This window comes from Leptopilina heterotoma, unplaced genomic scaffold, assembly GCF_015476425.1.
Source record: "Leptopilina heterotoma isolate Lh14 unplaced genomic scaffold, ASM1547642v1 Lhet_243, whole genome shotgun sequence".
NCBI lineage: Eukaryota > Metazoa > Arthropoda > Insecta > Hymenoptera > Figitidae > Leptopilina > Leptopilina heterotoma.
The window spans coordinates 481,414-502,393 of NW_025110958.1; the positions used below are offsets into that span (position 1 = coordinate 481,414).

Here is a 20,980-nt window from a genome sequence, read left to right on the forward strand (position 1 = left end):
GCTTGTAATATTTAAATTCAATTTTACCTTAGATTCATGTTCAGCGTCGGCGAACAACCTTATTTGTAACATTTAATTAAAATCGTTTAATAAATAACTTTTTTACTAGTCATATTGGATCTGCCAGTCTAAATTATGTAAATCCGAACACAGAATCGTTATCAGCAACCTTGAAAACCCTTATATCTCAAAGTTGGTAAAAATCGTTCAAAAAATTATTTTTTCTTCTACTATATTGGATTCGCTATTTTGAATTTTGCAAATCTGATATCATATTCGTAATCAGCGACCCCAAAAACCCCCAAGTAACGAATTTCAGTCAAATTGAATCAAATTTTAAAAAAGTCAACCGCCATATTGGATCCGCCATTTTGAATTTTGCAAATCTTATATCATATTCGTAATCAGCTACCCCAGAAACACCCGAGTAACGAATTTCAGTCAAATTGAATCAATTTTTAAAAAAGTCAACCGCCATATTGGATCCGCCATTTTGAATTTTGGAAAACTAATACCAGATTCGTAATCAGCGACCCCAAAAACCCCCGAGTAACGAATTTCAGTCAAATTGAATCAATTTTTAAAAAAGTCAACCGCCATATTGGATCCGCCATTTTGAATTTTGCAAATCTGATATCATATTCGTAATCAGCGACCCCAAAAACCCCCGAGTAACGAATTTCAGTCAAATTGAATCAATTTTTAAAAAAGTCAACCGCCATATTGGATCCGCTATTTTGAATTTTGGAAAACTAATACCAGATTCGTAATCAGCGACCCCAAAAACCCCCGAGTAACGAATTTCAGTCAAATTGAATCAATTTTTAAAAATATTACCTAAAAAAATGTTTACAAAACTTTAAACGCGTTTTTCTCAAAACAAGATTTTTCAAACTGGTGGGCAATGTAGCGTCTAAACGAATCAACCAATCAACTTCGGGTTTTCGGGTAATTAAAGGTAACTAAATTCTGCTGGGGTTATACCTATAATATGCTACAATTGTTAACAATAAAGATTTTTTACAAGAGGTCAAACATGAAAAAATAGTGCAAAAACGCAGTTTTTTTAAAAAAGTGTCCGCCATTTTGACATTTATTTAACTTTTTAACTATTTGATAGATATAACCTATTCTTTAGGATGTCCTCTTTATAAAAATTTTTGAGTTTTTGTTTTAGACTCAAAATTGCGCAGTGTAGACTGCCCACCGTTTTTCCTCTTTAAAAAAACATTGTTTACTAGGTGCGCCATAATGGCCGCCATTTTGAAATTTTTTGAAAATGAAATATATGTTTTAAAAGTTCAAGGAAGTATCTTCATTTACAAAAAAAAACTACATCGCTAAGTCAAAACCATTCCTCGCAAAAAATTTTCAAAGTTTGTATTGATTTTGGCCTCCGCAATGGGAACCTCTTCTTAAGGCAATTTTAAAATCTTGGCGTCAATACTTTAATCAATTATAATTTAGATTTTTTTATTATCATTTTCTCCAAGTAACTAAAACATCATCTGTGCGAAATCTTTGTTCACATATAGTGTCTTTCAAGAGGGTAGCACCAGAGGATTTATACTCTAATAATCCTGCTACTGCAATCATAACACCATTGTCAATACAAAATCGTTCATCTGTAGCATACAAAATCGCACCTCTTTCTTCACACATTATACGCATCATATCTTGTAATCTTTCATTACATCCAACACCTCCAACAATCAAAACGTCTTTGGATCCAAGATACGCCATTGCTCTTTCTAAAATTATAAAAGAATATATTACATTTTAAAATATTAGTGACAAAATAATGTACAGTCATCCCTCTAAATTGCAAGATTTTTTGAAATTCTTCTTTATCTTTTAGAGAATCATCGAATAATGTTTATATTAAAAGTAAGAGTACAAAAGAGAAAACACAACTGTGAAAACGGAATACAATTGAAATGAGACACTTCTAATTAACGTTTTTGACATTAGTAAAATCAAAACTTAAAAATTGTAATTATTTTTTATTAATAAAAGTAAAACACTTTTTGATAGCTACAAAATAAAATTTTTTTAATTAATTAATGACAGAATTTTGTACTTATATCTATACCCATAACACCAAACCTACACATAACGAGTGATGATTTGAATTTATTTATATTGAGAACTATAGAATTTTTTATTAAAAATTAAAAATTATTTTGAATTTATTTAAATGTATAACCATAACATATTTTATTATTTAAAAAAAATATTTTGATTTTATAATAAATTTAAATAAATTAAAAATATAACATGTTATATATCACTTGTTTAAACATTACCATGAACACTGAAAGGAGCATAGATAACTTATGATGACAAGACAGTCAGAAATTTTCGTAGCCTTAAATTCGATTTTATTAATGGTCTAAGAGGGCGCGGGGATCTTGCGGGAAGAAGAGAGTGCTGGGCAGTGGGGCTTTATAATTTGGTATAGGGGGTTTATTAGCGGGAAAGCGTGTCTGGTTCCTTGCACAGTTTTTCTCACTTACCGTTGTGGTGTCGAAAACCTTAGCCGCTTCTCTGTGTGTTGCCGACAGCCCAGAGGTAGAAAATTTTAGTTTCAAAAGATTTAAATTAGTTTGTTAAAATGTTCTTATTTTTTTTTTTGATTTTTTATATATCATCTAAAGTATTATCATTCTTTAAAAATGAAATAGAGTGGCGATTTAAGTGAGGCTACGGAGTGAGAAAGGAATGCGAAGGGAAAAAAACTGCAGAGAGGAAAACTAAGATTTAAAAGTATCGCTAATTCCCGGATCTTGGCCATTGACGAAAGGGAAATGCTTTATAAAATAATATTCAATGTGGGCGAAAATAAATAGGATTTGAGGACTACAATTATCCTGGGACGATCCAGCCTCAGCACTCTCTACAATTCGCGCCAGATCTGCCCTCCACGCACCGTTCTCTCTCTATTTAAGGACACCAACGGCTAAGCCTCATTTTAAATTTTATTGTCTTTGTTTCGTCTTTTTTTTTATTGTTTTATTTTAGATAAATTATTAAATTTTGACTTTCTCTAAATTATGAGTTATCTTATCTAAGAATTTAAGAAACTTACAAAATTTATTTCATATGCATATCTCTTTCTAATTATATTTGCGTTAATTATTAAATATTATTGATTTGTTATATATATGTATTAATTTTCCAATTATTGTTCTGAATGGATGTGATGTGAATGCCGATCGGTATAAATTTTCGTTTATATATTCATTTTTATTGTAATTGGACAATTGTATTGATATTTTGCAACCAAACAATATTGCATTATAAATTAAAATATATTATTGATTAATTGATTTGGATCTTTATATTGTGTCTTAATATTTTACCTATTTTTGTTTTTATTAATTTCATATTTTTAGTTGATTTAATTAATTTTCGAAGAGATATAAATTGTCATTACATTAAATTTTTAAATTTATCTTTTGGTATTTATATAAAATAAAATTTTATTACAACACTATTGCTTATAAATCGAAAACGTCTAACCATTCTTCGAAAATTGATCTTTTTGAATGTAAAACACCACGGATTTATTAATTAAATAATTTTTGCTCTCTCATATTGGTCGTCTAAATTCTTTCTGTTTTTCTTCTAAGTAACCGAACTGCATTTTTTTCGTAATCTCACCAAATTTTCTGTCATGCATTTTTCATTTAAACTATAAAATATTTACTATGAAATTTATTAAACATTTATACTTTATCAATTGTGAGTGATTATAAATTGTGTTTAGATTTTCTTGCAAATGATAAGCTTTAAATAAAAAATGAATAAAACAAAATATTATCAGGTTATGAGAAAAAATACAGAGTGGTTTTTGAAATGACAAAAAAAATATTCAAAGAAAAAAATCATCCGCGATTCCGAAAACACATAAAACAAAAGTTTCGTTTACACTACCGTTCGTGAGTATCAGGACGCCCGTTTTTTCATGAGTGGAAAAATGCTTAAAATGTAGAAAATGAGACACGGTGAGCTTGGATGAAATTCAACCCAAAAGTCATGACCCTTTCTGGTTTATTTTTGATATCATTTAAGTGATGTCTAATAATCATTTTAAGATAAAAATTAAATTAATCGTTGTTGGAGGGAAACTCAAATTATATTGATTTTTTAATTTTTTTCTAGGTTACTGTACATATTTTCTGAAGGATAATGTTTTAAACAATATTTATTGCTTCAAAAGATATCTTTTAACATTAAAAAACATTGTTTTTAGTAAAAACAATATTTTAATATATAAAGCTAAAAAATTGTCGAAAAAGTGTGAATTTTTTCGTTTTTCTGAAAATTACTCTTTTATAAGTCATTAAACACTAATATTATGCAAATGTAAATTAAAGTACACAAAATTTCCTGAAAAACTAAACAAGAAAAACTATTCTATCTATTAAGAGTAGAGATGATTCTATCACTCAGTCGTATTTTCACTATTTATTATTCTATCCACTGTTGTTACTGAAATATGATGATTTAAAGTTCGTTTTTAATGAAAAAGTAATTGAAATTTGTCATTCAGTCCAGTTTCTTTGGTGAAATCTTTTTTTCTGGACCTTACTTGAAAACCATATAATAATATGTTTAAAATTAACTTTTTTAAACATATTATTATATGGTTTTCAAGTAAGGTCCAGAAAAAAAGATTTCACCAAAGAAACTGGACTTAATGACAAATTTCAATTACTTTTTCATTAAAAACGAACTTTAAATCATCATATTTCAGTAACAACAGTGGATAGAATAATAAATAGTGAAAATACGACTGAGTGATAGAATCATCTCTACTCTTAATAGATAGAATAGTTTTTCTTGTTTAGTTTTTCAGGAAATTTTGTGTACTTTAATTTACATTTGCATAATATTAGTGTTTAATGACTTATAAAAGAGTAATTTTCAGAAAAACGAAAAAATTCACACTTTTTCGACAATTTTTTAGCTTTATATATTAAAATATTGTTTTTACTAAATAGAATGTTTTTTAATGTTAAAAGATATCTTTTGAAGCAATAAATATTGTTTAAAACATTATCCTTTAGAAAATATGTACAATAACCTAGAAAAAAATTAAAAAATCAATATAATTTGAGTTTCCCTCCAACGATTAATTTAATTTTTATCTTAAAATGATTATTAGACATCACTTAAATGATATCAAAAATAAACCAGAAAGGGTCATGACTTTTGGGTTGAATTTCATCCAAGCTCACCGTGGAGAATGACAAAAATTTTTCGTATTTTTTCCTGAAAGCTAATGAAATTATGAAAAGACTGACACCTGATCGAAGAATTTTTGTTGACTATTCTGTCAGATACAGAAAAAATACTGGATTTTGCATGCTTTTTGTAATTTTTTAATTTCTCGAAAACTAATTAACTTTTTTTTGCGTTCTTCGTATTGTTTCAATCTCTATTCAATGTAGAATCTAAATTAATTAATGGTATTGTGATATAAATTTTTCCAAAAAAATTTGAAACTGAAAGTCAGATAAAAAAATTTTGAAAAACAGATTGACTTTTTCAACAAAAATAGTATATTACATTATAAGGGCAGAAAGTTCGACATTCCTGCATCGCGTGAAATGATGCCCGAGGCGAAGCCGAGGGCATCATCGCGATGCAGGAATTTCGAACTTTTTGCCCGTGTAATGTATACTATTTTTCTTTATATCCGGCCGAAAGTACGCTTAATAATTTATTAATTACAAATCTTGCAATCGCGTTCGATTTGACAGCCGGCCATCTTTTACTTTTGCTCCCCGCTTCAGCGCCGCCATCGGCAACTCCTGAAGGAGAGTCCAGAATAGAGTCGAAGTCGGTATGAACGCGCTGATATTAACGCGCTCGTCCATATGGAATACATAGGACGAGCGCGTTGTATCAGCGCGTTCATACCGACTTCGACTATATTCTGGACTCTTCTTCAAGCTCTGGCTTTTTCTCTATCTCTCTCTAAAAGAAAGACGCCGTTATTGACTTTCGATGCCGGCCCCGACATTTGCTGCACGAGCGAAGCGAGTGCTGCTGGTCGGGGGGAGGCCGGCATCGAAAAGACAAGCAAAATCCAAATATAACTACAATTTTGACAACTAAATAAATAATTAATTGCAATAAATGACCAAAGGAATAAATGAAAGTAATAAAAAACAACCTTCTAATATAAAATATCAGTTTTTGTCACAACTAAAAAAAAATAATTAATTCATCAAAATTAATAAATGTCGGGAGCAGGTATCGAAAAACCATGTGAATAGACAAATAAATAGCTAAAATTTTTTTTTAAAGAAATAGTCAATTTTTAAAACCTTTTTTTTATTTCTTATACTATAAATAACAAATGTAATTAAGTTTTTTTATTTATTAATTGTATTAACTATTTTTCAAATCTGATAGAGTACAAAAATTATTTATAATTATTTTATGAAATATACAATTTATGTATTTGATACATAAATTGTTGTTTACATCAAAATTGAGATCATATTGAATGTTCTCTACGATATTCAAAGATTCTAAAGTTTTACATTTTGATTCATTTTTTCTTAAAGTAAAGCACCAGAAAAAAAACAATAAGCTTTTAGGTTAACTGTCAATCCCTATACGTCTGGATCACTCGCGCTTTAAATTCTCTGCCGGTAATGCAGAACAGCTAACAGCTTTTGCTCCCGCTGTATCAGAGGGCGAGCTTGTGCATCGACCAATGCACAAATCTTCGACTTTCTGCTGCGAAATCGAAGCAGAAAATACGTACTTTCGACCGAGGTATGAAGAAAAAAAATTTTTTTAAATTAAATAATTAAGTAATTAAAAAGCTTTTTTGATTTCTAGTATATCTATTAAATGAACATATTTTACATTGACATTTTCGACACTTTAATATTCATGATAATTTTTTGAACTTTTTTAATCCTATTTTTACGGTGCATCTTGTATTTTGAAATATATGAGCATAATTAACCCTAGAAGGAGTACGTTAATTTACTCACCCTCTAAGGAGTAACTGAGGTGTCTCGACACCCCACGCTTTAAACTTGTTTTATAAGGTTTCTATTTGACGTAAAAAAAATTCATTATAATGAATTGATTGGTTTTTTAGTAAGGAATACAATAATATTATTCATGTTTTGATAAATTAAAAAATTTTTGAAAAGAAACCGTAAAAACCCGAAAAAACACCAAAAAATTGAAAAATTGACTTTTTTCACAAAAAACGTTGTAGTTTCTTAAAAATTTGACTAATTTAAAAACTATTTTAGGTTTTTAAAGTTAAATAGATACACTTTTAGGGGAAAAAATTAGTTTTTGTATTAGTTCCAAAAAACATAATTATTTGAACATCTGAAGTGAAAGAAATTAAAGACAATTGACGAATAGTGAAAATCATAAAAATGAACTATAAAATGGACTTAAACAATTAATATTTACTAAAAATGGTGTTATAAATTTAAAATTTTACAAACTTAATATATCTGAATACATTAACATTAAAATTAATAACTTATGAAATGATTCTGTAAATTAATATTTAATCAAAGTTTTAATTATCAATTCTTAATACCTCTAATATATGTTAAAATATTATTAACAATATAGAATTTATAATTTAAATTTGACTGTCATATACTACATTTTTCTGTATTAGAATTTAATTTCTGACTGTAGAGAGAACACAGAAATTTTTAATAAATCTTAACTCAAATTTCATAAGTTGTTACAAATACAGAATGTCTATTTTTCATAAAAATAGAATTTTTGTATAAAAATGTTTCTTTTTTATAAAATACAACTTTTTCATGCATAACCTATCAATTTATACTTTATTAGATGATTTTAACTGATTAAAAACGATTTTTTAAAAAAATTTGAATTTACTTATCTTGACAATTTTTCTAACGTTTGGGAGTAACTGGGGTGTCCAGACACCCCAGACGTATTTTAGCAGGAGATAGAGCTCTTCCTAGAGCAAAACTTTTAGCGGCACATACAGGTGTCAAAAGATAGAGGTTTAAACTAAATTATCAACGGGTTTTGAGCGTAAAAAAATTATTGGTTAAGCCATGGGAATACTTTGAATTTTGCTTGGGGTGTCCAGACACCCCAGTTACTCCTTCTAGGGTTAATAGTTACATATTTCGTTATTTTTTACAATTCTGTTTTAAAACGTGTTGTTTTTTACTATAATTTTTGTGTTATTATTTTTAGTATTTCTCTTCAGCTTTGTGTTTTAAGCAGCTGCGTTGTAAAATTAAACAACAAAAATTGTTGTTTGTTAGAATTAATGTAATTTTTTATATTACATATTAATATAAGATTTTCTTTCGTTTTTTGCTTTGCTTTTGTTCATTTTTCATTTCTCATCAAGATGACTGAGTTTACTAAAAGAGAATTTTTGAATCAACTTAAGAATCCCAGGTAGAAATTTCAACTCTATAATGACCAGTCACTGGGAAGTTTTTCTAGATTCTGGGCAGTAATTGACCAGAAAATCTGGCAAGTGATTGATTGGAAATGTAACGCGCTACTTGAGCAGTCACTGGTTAGATTATCTGGCCAGTGACTGGCAAGTAACTTTTTGTGATTATTTAAATATTTAAGACTCTACCAATAACACTTAAATCTAAGAATGAAAAATTCTCACGCATGGGGGATCGAACCATAGACCCTGGAGACACAACGCATGTGCGTTACCATGCAGCCACGGTGACTAGATAGTAACTTATCATAACTACAAGTTTAAGAACTGAAGTTCTATTCCGATTGTGACCAGAATTTCTGGCCAGTAACTTGTCAGAAGTAATGATCAGAAATCATGACCAGATAAACTGTTTAGTCACTTGTCAGAGATTTGACGGCTTATCTTGTCAAAATTTAGAAAAATGTAAACTTTGGTAATGTGACAGTGAAACGATCATAACTTTTTTATAAAGTTACTTTAGACTTTTCTGTTTTTGACTGTATGGAACATAAAAATTATTTTTAATATCTAATTCGGCAAGTTTTTCTGATCAGTGGTGGAATAGTTTTTCTAGGTGGAATCTTAAATAATTCTTTAAATCAGTGACTGGCCAGTGTCTAAAAAGAAATTCTTGTCACGATTTTGATAAGATTTTCTGGTCAGTGACTTGACAAAAGTACTGTTCACAAAGGGGAATTGTTTTTATCCAGTGAAACTGACCAGTCACTTATTCAGGACTGGCCAGATTGTCTTGGCAAGTAAAACTCGCTCTCGACTCTACAGCTGCTGGAAGAAAACAAGTAATACTTGACAAATTTCTACCTGGGATGTCAATAATATTGATGAAGTTATTCAATATATTTTACAATAATTGAATTTACAATTTGATTTTGAAGATCAGCAAGAGATAAGTAATTTTAAAAAATTATTGAGAGCTCTACATGAAATAAATTATACATAAAAAATCGGCAATATAAAAAATGTTATTATCTGTTTTTGAATTTGAACATTATATTCTTAATTAACGACTCTAAAAACAATTCAGAATCAAATTTCAGTAGAATCTGTCATCAGATGATTCGTAATCAGCGACCCCAAAAACTCTTGAGTAGGGAGTTTTAATTTAACCAGATTGATTTTTAATACATTTCATCCAGAATATTGGATACACCATATTTAATTTTTCGAATTTGACTTAAAATTCAAAATCAATAACTCCAAAAAACGCCGAGTAACAAGTTTCATGTAAATCCTATTGGTTTTTAATATGTTCAACCGCCATATTGGATCCACCATATTGAATTTTTCAAATTTGACTCCAAATTCGTAATCAGCAACCCCAAAAACCACCGAGTAAGAAGTTTCAGGTAAATCCGAATGATTTTTAATATTTTTATCCGACATATTGGATCCGCCATTTTGAATTTTTAAAATCTGACTTCATATTCGTAATCAGCAATCCCTAAAACCCCATAAAAAGTGTTTTCAGAACGATATGTTCAATTTTCGAATTTTTGCCATTTTTTCTTGTCTCTGGACCACTGTGGGACGGTAGTGTATATCCGAAAGATGTTGATATTATTGTAAAAATTATATGTCAATTTAAAATTTACATGTATTATGGTTAAGTGTTTTAGCAAAGTGTTTTAGCAATTCAGTCCTATTCGTGCATTGAAGTCTATTATTACTTTTCGAAAATAAATTGTCACTCGCAGAAATGAAATAAATGTAAAGTGAGTCTTTTTCTAAATTAAACTGTAACACATATCATAATTGAACATTTTGTATGAAGTATTATTAATTAGAATACGAAATTTAATATCTTTGCGTTAGTAAGACAAGAAAAATAATTATTCGAAAATAACATTTTTACTTTAAACAATTATTTTGCAGATAAAAAAATTCTTAAAGGGTTTCTTTACATTTATGACCTATAAGGTACCTTAGCATTATTTGATAGATTTAAACTTTAAAGTAAAACTAAGATAGAATGATGACTTTTCAATATATTTAAGTGATTACAATGGGCAAAATATTCAATAAAAAGAGTTTGTTTTCTTGTAGGCTTAATTATTTAAATAATGGTAAAATTTCAACGATTAATCAAAAATGAACACCTTCCTCACTGTGACCCGTGGTGCTAAAATGATTTTGCAATTATGAGGGCTGACTGTATAGTGTCAAAGTTAAATATTAGAATTATCACCTGTAATTTCTATAAGCATAGAAAATAATGTTTCTTGAAAAGAGAAGCATAAATCTTCTATTGTGTATTCTTCAGATTTCATCCATTTCTTTAAACGTTCTTGAACAAACGTTAAAATGCCAGAAAAAGAGACATCCATTCCTTTTACCACATAGGGCAATTTTAAAAACTTTTTACCCCTGTAAAATCGTAAAAATGCAGCTATTTAAAGTAGAATTGAACAAGTTTAAACATCTATTGGTGTTAAGCTTTAGACATTAATGGTTTTAGAAAAAAATAAAACACACTAAACAAGATGGGGGATTATTACTATATTTTACTGTCTATTTTGTCTAATTACAAAAAATGAGATTTTATTATAAAGTAATCCAGAATTAAAAAAAAGAATTTTAGTAAAAAAGAGAGTCTGAGGAATTTTAAAAATCCATATTGGACTTCCCCCACCCAACCTGAACTACCTTATGGGCATTAGCAAGGTGCTTTAAGAGAAAATTGCAAATGGCTGTCAATTTGCAAATAGCTTTCATTATAAGACGTGTTACTATAATCTTTAGAAATATTTTGAATTTTTTTTTTTTGATAAGTTTTTTTTAATATACTACTGTAACATGTTTCATCCAAATTATTATACAATATATTGCCAAAATTTCAAATTATCCATTTTTCATATCATTTTTAAGTACATACATGCAATATATTTTTTATTTTTCGATTGAAAAATGTATAAAATTTATTTTGTTTATAATTTTTATTAATAAAATGTTAAGTAGGGGAGGGTGGTCCCATACCGACCCCCTAAAGTGCAAAGGCTAAAAATGTGCCAAAAATGTGTTTCTTTGTCTTCGTCAAAATTTTTTTGAGTAAAGGAACTATTTTTCAATGTTTTCTGACGGTTGCCGAAGTTTCTGATTGTCATTAATAAAAGATCTAAAGAAAAAGCGAAAATTTACGTTTTTAACTTTCTCAAAATGGGTGGTCCGAAACCGACCCCCCATTTTTTTTAGGAAAATCTCAAGAATAATCAAGATATCAAATTCTGATAGTAATTAAAATAAAATTCAACAGTCTGTAATGAACTGTTAAATTATTTTGACTTCATTTAAATACATTTTTGGACCTTTTTCTGAACAAAAAGGTAAATAAATGAATCATTAAGTAACTTTACTCTGAGATTATTTATGTCTTTAAGTTATGTTGACATAGTTAAACTTGAATTAATATTATTACATTATTTAAATAAATTTTAAGGCCTTTTTTAAAATGATAATAAATATAAATTGTTAAACAGTGTCTAAATTTCCAACATAATAGCAGCAATGGTTTTGCCTATTTTAATTTTCGCCCTATTTCTAGTAAAATATATACGAATTTTGTTATTAATTTTTTTCGTTTTCGTACTTAACTGCTTCCAAAGATGTCGAAAAGTACACCTTTTCTTAATTCATATCGCCTTGTCAAGAACATTTTACAACTGATAATGAATAAAATATTTAACCAAAAGAGAATTAAAGTTAAGAAATAAGTGCTGTGATTGCTAGTAAAATATTTTATAAATTCCTAAAAAATAAAAGTAAATATGTAAAACCTATCCTCACTTCATGTGAACAACAAGGAAGAAGAGAATAAACAATTACAATGCAAAAATATGGGGGTCGGTTTCGGACCACCCCCACTATTTTCACAAAATGTTTTGCCAATCACTTATATCAATGGAATCAATTTAATTTGAATGTTGTAGGTTGAAGTTAAGGTCATACACAATCAAAATTAATTTCGTAAAAATTTTCCTATATTCAAAAAACACTGTTAGCTCGAATTCCGTATAGGTCAAAAATTAATTTAAACAATGCTAAAATCTAATATTGCTTGAATCTTAAAAATGAAATCAAACGTATTGATAAAACCTGTGGCCCAGTTGTTGGTGTTGTGAAAGTGTTCGACTAATGGTACTGGCGAATTTTTTAGTGGTACCATCTTCAAGAAACATAAGGGGGTCGGTATGGTACGAGGGGTCGCCGGTATGGGACCACCCTCCCCTAGAATATAATTTTACGAATTAAAATTTTTTTTTTTAATTTCTTTAATCGTTTATATTTTAAAGATCAATTTCCTAAAACATGTACGAACATAGATGATGTAGGAAAGATATGTTGCAATAAGAAAAAAGAATGATCAAATTTACTATGAGGAGTGTCAAACTTGAAAAAGTTGACACTCTTCTGTTTAGATCTTAACCTGAGGAGTTTTAAATTTACATTCCTCATAATAAGTTTAATTATCATTAATTTTCTATTTTTCTCCGTGTGGGAAATGGATTCAGAAGCATTGAAAAAAAGGTAAGGCTAAAAGTCGGAAATTAATGGAAGCTGTTACTACAGGAATTTCAGAATGACAACCAGAATCATTACCTTTAAATGAAAATGCAAATAGCTAAAAAGAGAAAAGAATTTTCCTGAATAAATGAAGAAACATTTCACAAGAGATTTTTGAAAAGCAGAAAAGGACCCTGACATGAATTTTTTAAGAAATTTATACCTGAGCCTTATTTACTGAACGAAACAGAAAAAGTTTTATTTATTTTATAAATAAAAAATTTCAAAAAAGAAAAAACTCTTCTTTTTCCTTTTACTGTAAGTAGATTGGTTTCATAGTTATTTTTCTGTTACTTCAAATAATACTATTTGTACTTAAATAAATAAAATTAATAAAGTCATATGTTTCAGCAAGTATATGATCCTGCAGAAAATGTAACTTTCCATAAAAATCATATTGGAAAATAAAGTATGTTTATATTTCATATCAAATTCTCAGTGTAAAAAAGTGTGACTTAAACAATAATAGAATAGAGCATTATTTTTTAAGAAATTTGCACCCGGTAAAAAGGCTTGCATTAAAAAGTACACTGTAAAAAACGAAAATACTTTAACAGACTTTATTTGCAGTAAGTGTAAAAATTGTCTGTACTTTTACTACTTTAATGGTTGCGATAGTGCGAAGTTGTGGTTATGTTAATGTGGAAATGCTATCGAAATCTGTTACAATTTTCAGTATGGTATTAGTACGAGGCGCTGTAATCGCACATTTCAAATGTGAGAAATCACTGCATTTATAGTAGGTAATATTTTAGTACTGTATTTAATGTAGTGATTTCACTAAAATTTGTAAAAATACAGAAATAAGCAATAGTTCTTTTTATATACTGCAATTTTTAATTTCGTGATTGTAAATTTTCAGTATGATGCATTATTACACATTTTATTTTCAAAATTACTAGTATTTATAGTAAGATTTTTATTTTAAGATATAATATATATGTTAAAAAATAAAATGAAAGTAATTAAATTAAACGTGAATTGAATAAATGTAAATTAAAAATTGAAATGTATAAAAATATATATTATAGTTGTAGGTGGTAAAAGTTTTTTTATTAGTATAATAGGATAAAACGGAAGGAGGATATATAGGTAATGTGAATAGCAGACGACATTCTTAAATTCTATATGCGCGTCTGAAAAACGTGTCTGTGGTTTCTGTCTTCTGTATTGTGATTTATACAATTGTTTTAAAAGGTAAGTAAAGTTTTACATTTGTTTGTTTGAGTTTTATTATGTTTGATTATTTATTTGTGAAAACGTACTTTTGTCATTTAGGAATTTGAGGTATATTTATTTGGAAGACGCGTGCCGGAAGCGATCACGGTTCTCAACGAAAGTTTAGAAACTTGCATAAAAGGTAAATTTGTATTGCTTTTTTAATATTATTCTGAATGAATAGTTATTATTTTGAAAATAAATATTAATTTTATAATATTGCCTTAAATACAAAAAGAAGTTTTTCCATTAATAGTCAGTTTTAATCAAAAAAGTCACTTGTTGAAATTATTATATCACTCATGGCACACATGAGGAAATTGGAAATGCCGACTATTTCTTTTACATTATTACACATGTAGATAAATATAACTAATTATATTTATCTGATTTCAGATAATGGAAAATTTATTTCCTTTTTAAAACCACCTTCCCAACTAAACATTTTTTTCACTCTGCAAAAATATTCCTTATAGAATCTCCTACAATTAAAAATGTTTGTCTGCAATATATGCAAAGCAATATTTTCGACAATTCGCAAATATAATAGTCATCAAAATTCGCATTCTAATTTAAAGGGAATTGAAATACTTTGTTTACACACAAATTATAACGCAAAATTTACTTCATACAAATTATTTAGTGAACATATTCTTTGCCATTATAATAAAACAAGGGGAAACATTCATCATTCCTGCAAAGTAGAAAATTGCAATTTTTTGTCTGCAAATAGAAAATTTATAGATATACATATCAAAGAACACATTAAAAAGTCTAATACTGGTGTACCTTGTCCTTTTTCTGATTGCTCTCAAAGTAAAGTTTTGTATAAAAACGCAAATGCCTACACTGTTCATGTCTTTAGACAACATTCAACTGACGATAATGTTCAAATACTCGACGAAGATAATTCTTTTAATGAAAATGAAGAAATCTATAACAATTTTCAGCTTCCTTATATGATAGCACCTTCTTTTTCTGACAATGTTGACAAGTTTAGCTTTTCCGAAGAGAATATTAATCTCGAAGATAATTTTCCTGTAGTTACAGAAAAGAAACATTTTTCTGAAGTAAAGAAAAATGCTGTAGATTTGTGTTTAACATTGAGTACCAAGCATAATGCAACAGAGTCTATTGTACAGGAAGTTGTTAATCGGTCTAATCAAAATATTAATATGTGTAAACATAATTTTATAAAATCTTTAGATGATATCTTAAATAAAGAGCAAAAAAATCTAATTATTGACAGTTTTAACAAAAGTTTTAATGATTTGATTGAATGTTTTGATTCAAATGTAGGATGTCTAAGAAACACTTACAGAGAAAAAAATTTTATGAAAATAAATTAAATTTAATTTTGCCAGAGGAGATTTTTTTATTTAATAACGACGAGGAGATAACGAACAAACGATTCAGTTATGTTTCAATATTAGATACCCTTAAGCAATTACTTCTCGACGATGACATTCGTAGTTATTGCGAAAATGTTCCTCCGTTAAAAGATTCCAATTTAAAATTTGATATTAAAGATGGTGAAATTATGAAAAATAATTAAATAGTTAAAAAACACAAAAATTATGCAAATATAATTCTCTTCCAAGACGCATTCGAGGTTTGTAATCCTCTTGGAACTTCTAAAGGAAAATTTAAAATTGTAGGAATGTATATGCTTTTGGCGAATTTACCACCTCATTTAAGAACTAAAACGGAAAATATTAAATTAGTCATGATGTGCTTTGAGTCCAACATTAACACATTTGAGTGGGACCAAATTTTAGAAAAACCGATTAATGAAATAAAAACTCTTGAAACCGAGGGAATAAAAATAACTGTTGGAGGCGAAGAGAAAACCTTTTTTGGTACATTAATTACAATGTTAGGAGACAATAAAGGAAATCATAATATAGGGTGTTATGTGGAAAATTTTAGCAAATCTATTTATTTCTGTCGGACTTGCGAAATAACTCGTGAAGAATTTCAAAATAATATCTTTTGCAAACGAACATTAAGAACTGTTGAGACTTATAAAGCTTGTTTAGAAGAACCACGAGGTCAAAAAAACAATGTTAAGGGAATTAAAATGAACTCTCCTTTAAATAAGCTTTCTTTTTATCATGTGGCAAATTTTGGATTAGCTCCTTGTGCAGCTCATGATTTTGACGAGGGTTTTATTAAAAGAGATTTATTTATAATACTAGAGGAACTAATAAAAAAAGAAGAATCGTTTACTGCGGGCCTTCTAAATTATCGAATTAACGATCTCAAATTACTTTCCGAAAATGCGGTGTTTGTACCCAATATAAATTTAAATTCATCAAAAAAGAAATTAGAAGGTACTGCCAGTCAAATCAGGAGACTTTTGTTACTAATTCCTGTAGCATTGTCAGAAAAAATCAAGGATGTAGAGTTAAATGTTTGGGAAATGCTATTGTCTTTAAGATTAATTTGTTCCTATGTATACGCTCCAGCCTTGTCAGACAGGCAAATTGCATTATTGCAACTTGAAATCAATAAATATTTCACTCTCAGAAAGAAATGTTTTCCGCTCGAAAAATTGATACCGAAGCATGAGTATTTAAAACATTATCCTATTTGGATTAGAAAACTTGGTCCCTTAAAACATTTATGGACACTACGGTGCGAGGCTCAGCATAGTGTGCATAAAACTGTTATCAGACATTTAGGAAATTTTAAAAATGTTACACACACTCTCGCCGTAAAGCATCAATTAAAACAAGCTGCTTATCCATCAACTGGAAAAAATTTAGTTGATGCGAAAAATGTGTCCGCATTTGATTTCAATAGTTTTTCGAATTATGTTTTACAACCGAATCCAGACACTCTAACATACGTCACGTCCCAAGTTGAATTTTGTGGAATTGATTACAGACAAAATATGTCAGTTTGTATCGGCTTAAATGAATTTGGAAATTTCGTCGTATGTAAAATAAATTACATAGTAATCAATTCCACATATTCAAATATAACATTCCTGGGTACACCAAAAGAAATCGTTTATAATAAATACGTGGGGGTTTATGAAAATGGAGACAATGATTCTGAGGAAACACTTTGCGCTTTTCCTTATTCTTCCTTATTATCTCCTGACCCGATTCCTGAATTTTTTATAAAAAATGTACCAGTATACGTCCCAAAATACTCACCTCTTGATCCAGACAATGAAAAATAGTGTAAGTAAAGTAGCATAAAACATCAATTTTAAGTTTTCTTTGTCAAACTTTTAGAAAGAATATGAAATAAAATTTATTTTAATAAACACTGAACAATAACTTATAAACTCTTCCAAAAGATTATGTTCTGCATATCTACTTTCTTTTTTAAATATTATAAATTTATAAAATTACAAGTCTATTTTTTATTTTTCAGATGCCTCGTATAAAAATTTGGACTGCAAATCGTTCGAAAAGGGTTGCAGTCAATTTCGAAGATTTCGACACATCAATGGAAATAATTATAAGGGAAGGTTCTCAAAAATTAGGAATAAAAGGAATAATGCTTGTTGCGGAAGAAGACGGAACTTCAGTTTTAGATACAGATGACCTACAATACTACTGCGAACACGAAAAACCAATCCTTTTCCTTGAAAGAAATGAGACTTGGTCTCATCCCCTTCCGACAATAGGGAAAGGGAAAGATATTGCAGAGAATGGGAATCCTACAGAACCTGAGCAGAATAATGTGGAACACAGAGATCTCACAGATGACAAGGAACCCGAACAGGACAACAATAATCATGGACATGACAATAATAATCTTCAACTTGAAAACGCTGATATGGAAACTGTGGATAATAATCGAGAACGTGATGAAAATAGGAGCGATCCTGTCAATCAGCAGAACAATAATGACGATCAACAACAGGATGAAATTGTTAACTATTTCAAAGCTAAACGGGATAGTTTTGTATCCTGGGATGAGTATGTTGTTCCATGGACAAATTTACCTGCAGTAGATGTTCTCGCTTGTCATAATGGAACTGCAACGGAAAGAAATAAACATAATGTAGTCCAATCAGTAATTACAGACATGCGGTTTTACAACGTTCTTATTCGTCGCCAAGACCTTCAAAAGATAGCAAAGCAATTTATGATTAAGTTTCCAATTGCGTTTAAAGATTTGGACGAAGATGGCGAAACATTAGATAATGGTTATAATGGAATTCTAAAAAAATTAGAAGACCATAATAACTATCTGAATAGAACTCCAAATCGTCGTCCAAATCTAACAGATCAATTGAATATTAAATTAAAAGACCGACGATCTTTAGAAGCTATTCAAAGTGGCACGATTAATTGGCAACCGCCACAAATCGCTGAAGGTGAAACGGAAGAAAGTATTGAAAATAATAGAATTTTCTTATGCGCTTACAATTTTGAAAACATTCAAAAAATAATTCCTGAAACTGAATTGGAAACTAAATTGAATTCCACTTTCGCAATACAACGTCTTTTCTTAAATAATATTAAAAATCCACCGAATATTAATGATATTGAGGCAAATTGGTCATTTTTGTTATATGAAAGTTGTCTGCTTTGGCATTTTGAAAAATTGACAGGCATTTCTCTGGATCAAATGTCACAAAAATATGAATTGAAAATTAAAAAAAAATTCTTCACTATGCCCAATGGAAGTTAAAAATTCAGTATGATCCTGCAATCAAAGATATGCCTTTTGAGCAGAGACAAACAGAAGCTTTCAAATGTATAGAAATTCTTCTCAATGAGAAAGAAGTGAGCCTAATTAGTGAATGCGATGTAAGTAATAATTTATTAATTTAGATTCATATACCGGGACATTATAAGTACTCCTACAGGGTTGCCTAAAAAGTACAATTTTATTTTTCCCCGACTTCTAGACAAAATTACGATTTTTCTCTAATCTCAATAAAAAAATTCAAAAACAGTTCAATTGAAATTTTAGCAGAATTTAAAATACAACTATTTAAAACTCAAATAATTTTTTTAAATAAATATTTAATTAGTATTACTTTTCTCACAGCCTTTGAAATTTCAGTTTGAAACCTCCCTAATTTAAATAATCTCTGGAAATTGCAACTGTATTTAACTGAAATTATTTTTAAAGTTAATTAAAATTAATAACTCTAACAAAATTATTATAAAATTTAATAAATGAAAACAAATTTAATTATGTACCTAGTAAATGAAAAGTAGAGTTTTTGTAGTGTTTCTAGAAATTTGATATTTATAGAGTACTTTTTATAACAATTCTTGACATTTCTCGAACCAATTTCATTTTCCCTGACTTGTTTCTAAATCCTCTACTTTTCTGACTTGTGGCAATCCTATTCTACTCTAACTGATCCCAATATTTTATATTATTTATAAAGTGAAATAAAAAAAATAATTAAACTATCTATACCTTTCAGGCCCGACTAGATGAAAGTACACTTCAATCTGAGACAAAATTTGCTTTTATTGCAATGCGAGGTAACTTTTATAAATTATGTTTATTATTATTATTATTATTGAAAAATGAATTTGAAACTATGAAACAACTCTGCTAATGAATTGACAATTGTTTTATGAAAAAAACAAAAAAATATTACCTATTATTATATTATTATTATTAATATTATTTTATTATTTACTTTTTCAGTTCCAGATCAAAATGAAACGGAGGACGATAATGACGAATTAAATTATATATATCAATATTTAATTCTGTTTGAAGGAAAGGTGAAATATAGGTGCAACTCACTACTTCGCGCAATCCAATTGCTTATTGCAGTTTACTATACTTTCAATAAATCATATCCATCATGCCACGGATCAAAACTCATATTTTTGGAAATGTACTTTATTAACATTAGATCACCCACTGGAACATGTCGTTCAAAGAGCAAGACGTATAAAACAAAAGCAATAAGTTTATATAACAATTTAAAAAAAATTAATATACAAGATTACGAACATTAAAATGTTAGTTCTCTCTCATGAGAATATTTGAGAATTTTTAAGAAAAATTAATGTTAAAAATTGAGCTAGTTCTCATTAAAAAAGTCTCTTTTAATATAATTATAATTATTGTTAATCGTCGTCTTTAGTACGTTAAACGGATATTTAAATAATGTTAATAGGTTAAAAAAATATTCAAAATACCTATTTTTTATAAATTTGTTTAAGACCTGAAACAGTATTACTTTGTGTGCTTAAGTGTACGTGTCATACGTAAAAAGTTTGTAATTTATCTTTTTATTATTGTATTAGTGTATTATTATTGTATTATTGTAAATCGGTCGAACGCTCAACGCTTTATTGATAATAAAACTTATTTGCATCTCATAAGTATGCATTAAAAATTTTATTTTATCTTTTAAATCTCCATTTTTTTAGAAAATATTTTATTATTACTAAAAAAACCGAAAAAAATGAAATATTACAGTTTTTGTGAATGTACAATTTCCTATGCATCAAGTTAAATTTCTTTTCTGCTTTATCACAAAAAAATGTAAGTTTACTAGTGTTCTTAAATTCTCGAGAATTTAAGTTGGGGTAATTTCCCTGAGGAAATTACGGTAATTTAATTTTTTAAAGAGAATATAAGAGAATTTAAGAGAATATTGAGAATTTAAGTTTATTTATTTAAATAATGTATATTTATTATTTTTATTAATATAAATACATATAATTCAGCACAATTGCGATGATTACTTTT

At 28.3% G+C, this 20,980-nt stretch overlaps 2 protein-coding genes across 5 annotated transcripts in view; one reads left to right on the top strand and one right to left on the bottom strand.

Moving 5' to 3' along the window:
- Positions 1-1,291: 1,291 nt before the first annotated feature.
- LOC122503082 (probable tRNA N6-adenosine threonylcarbamoyltransferase) overlaps positions 1,292-20,980 on the bottom strand; it is a 47,900-nt gene continuing 28,211 nt past the window's right edge. For all 3 annotated transcript variants that reach the window (XM_043613505.1, XM_043613506.1, XM_043613507.1), the window contains exons 4-5: positions 10,695-10,873; positions 1,292-1,751 (exon numbers count right to left, since the gene is read on the bottom strand). In XM_043613505.1, coding sequence (XP_043469440.1) covers positions 1,480-1,751; positions 10,695-10,873 — 451 coding nt within the window. In that variant the 3' untranslated portion in view covers positions 1,292-1,479. The remainder of the gene's footprint in view (positions 1,752-10,694; positions 10,874-20,980) is intronic.
- LOC122503081 (putative histone-lysine N-methyltransferase 1) lies at positions 14,159-20,174 on the top strand. Of its 2 annotated transcripts, XM_043613503.1 has the most exons (5): positions 14,159-14,426; positions 14,681-17,475; positions 17,672-19,059; positions 19,692-19,752; positions 19,922-20,174. In XM_043613503.1, exons 2-3 carry the CDS (start codon positions 17,419-17,421, stop codon positions 18,938-18,940), a joined length of 1,326 nt encoding a protein of 441 aa, XP_043469438.1. In that variant the 5' UTR covers positions 14,159-14,426; positions 14,681-17,418; the 3' UTR covers positions 18,941-19,059; positions 19,692-19,752; positions 19,922-20,174. The 2 variants fall into 2 exon arrangements, with proteins under 2 accessions (XP_043469438.1, XP_043469439.1); XM_043613504.1 differs by lacking the exon at positions 14,681-17,475.

Coding starts and splice junctions, on each gene's coding strand:
- LOC122503081 (XM_043613503.1), top strand. CDS start 17,419: ATGTACCAGTATACGTCCCAAAATACTCACCTCTTGATCCAGACAATG. Junction 17,476..17,671: donor TCCAGACAATGAAAAATAGT/GTAAGTAAAGTA, acceptor TTTATTTTTCAG/ATGCCTCGTATAAAAATTTG.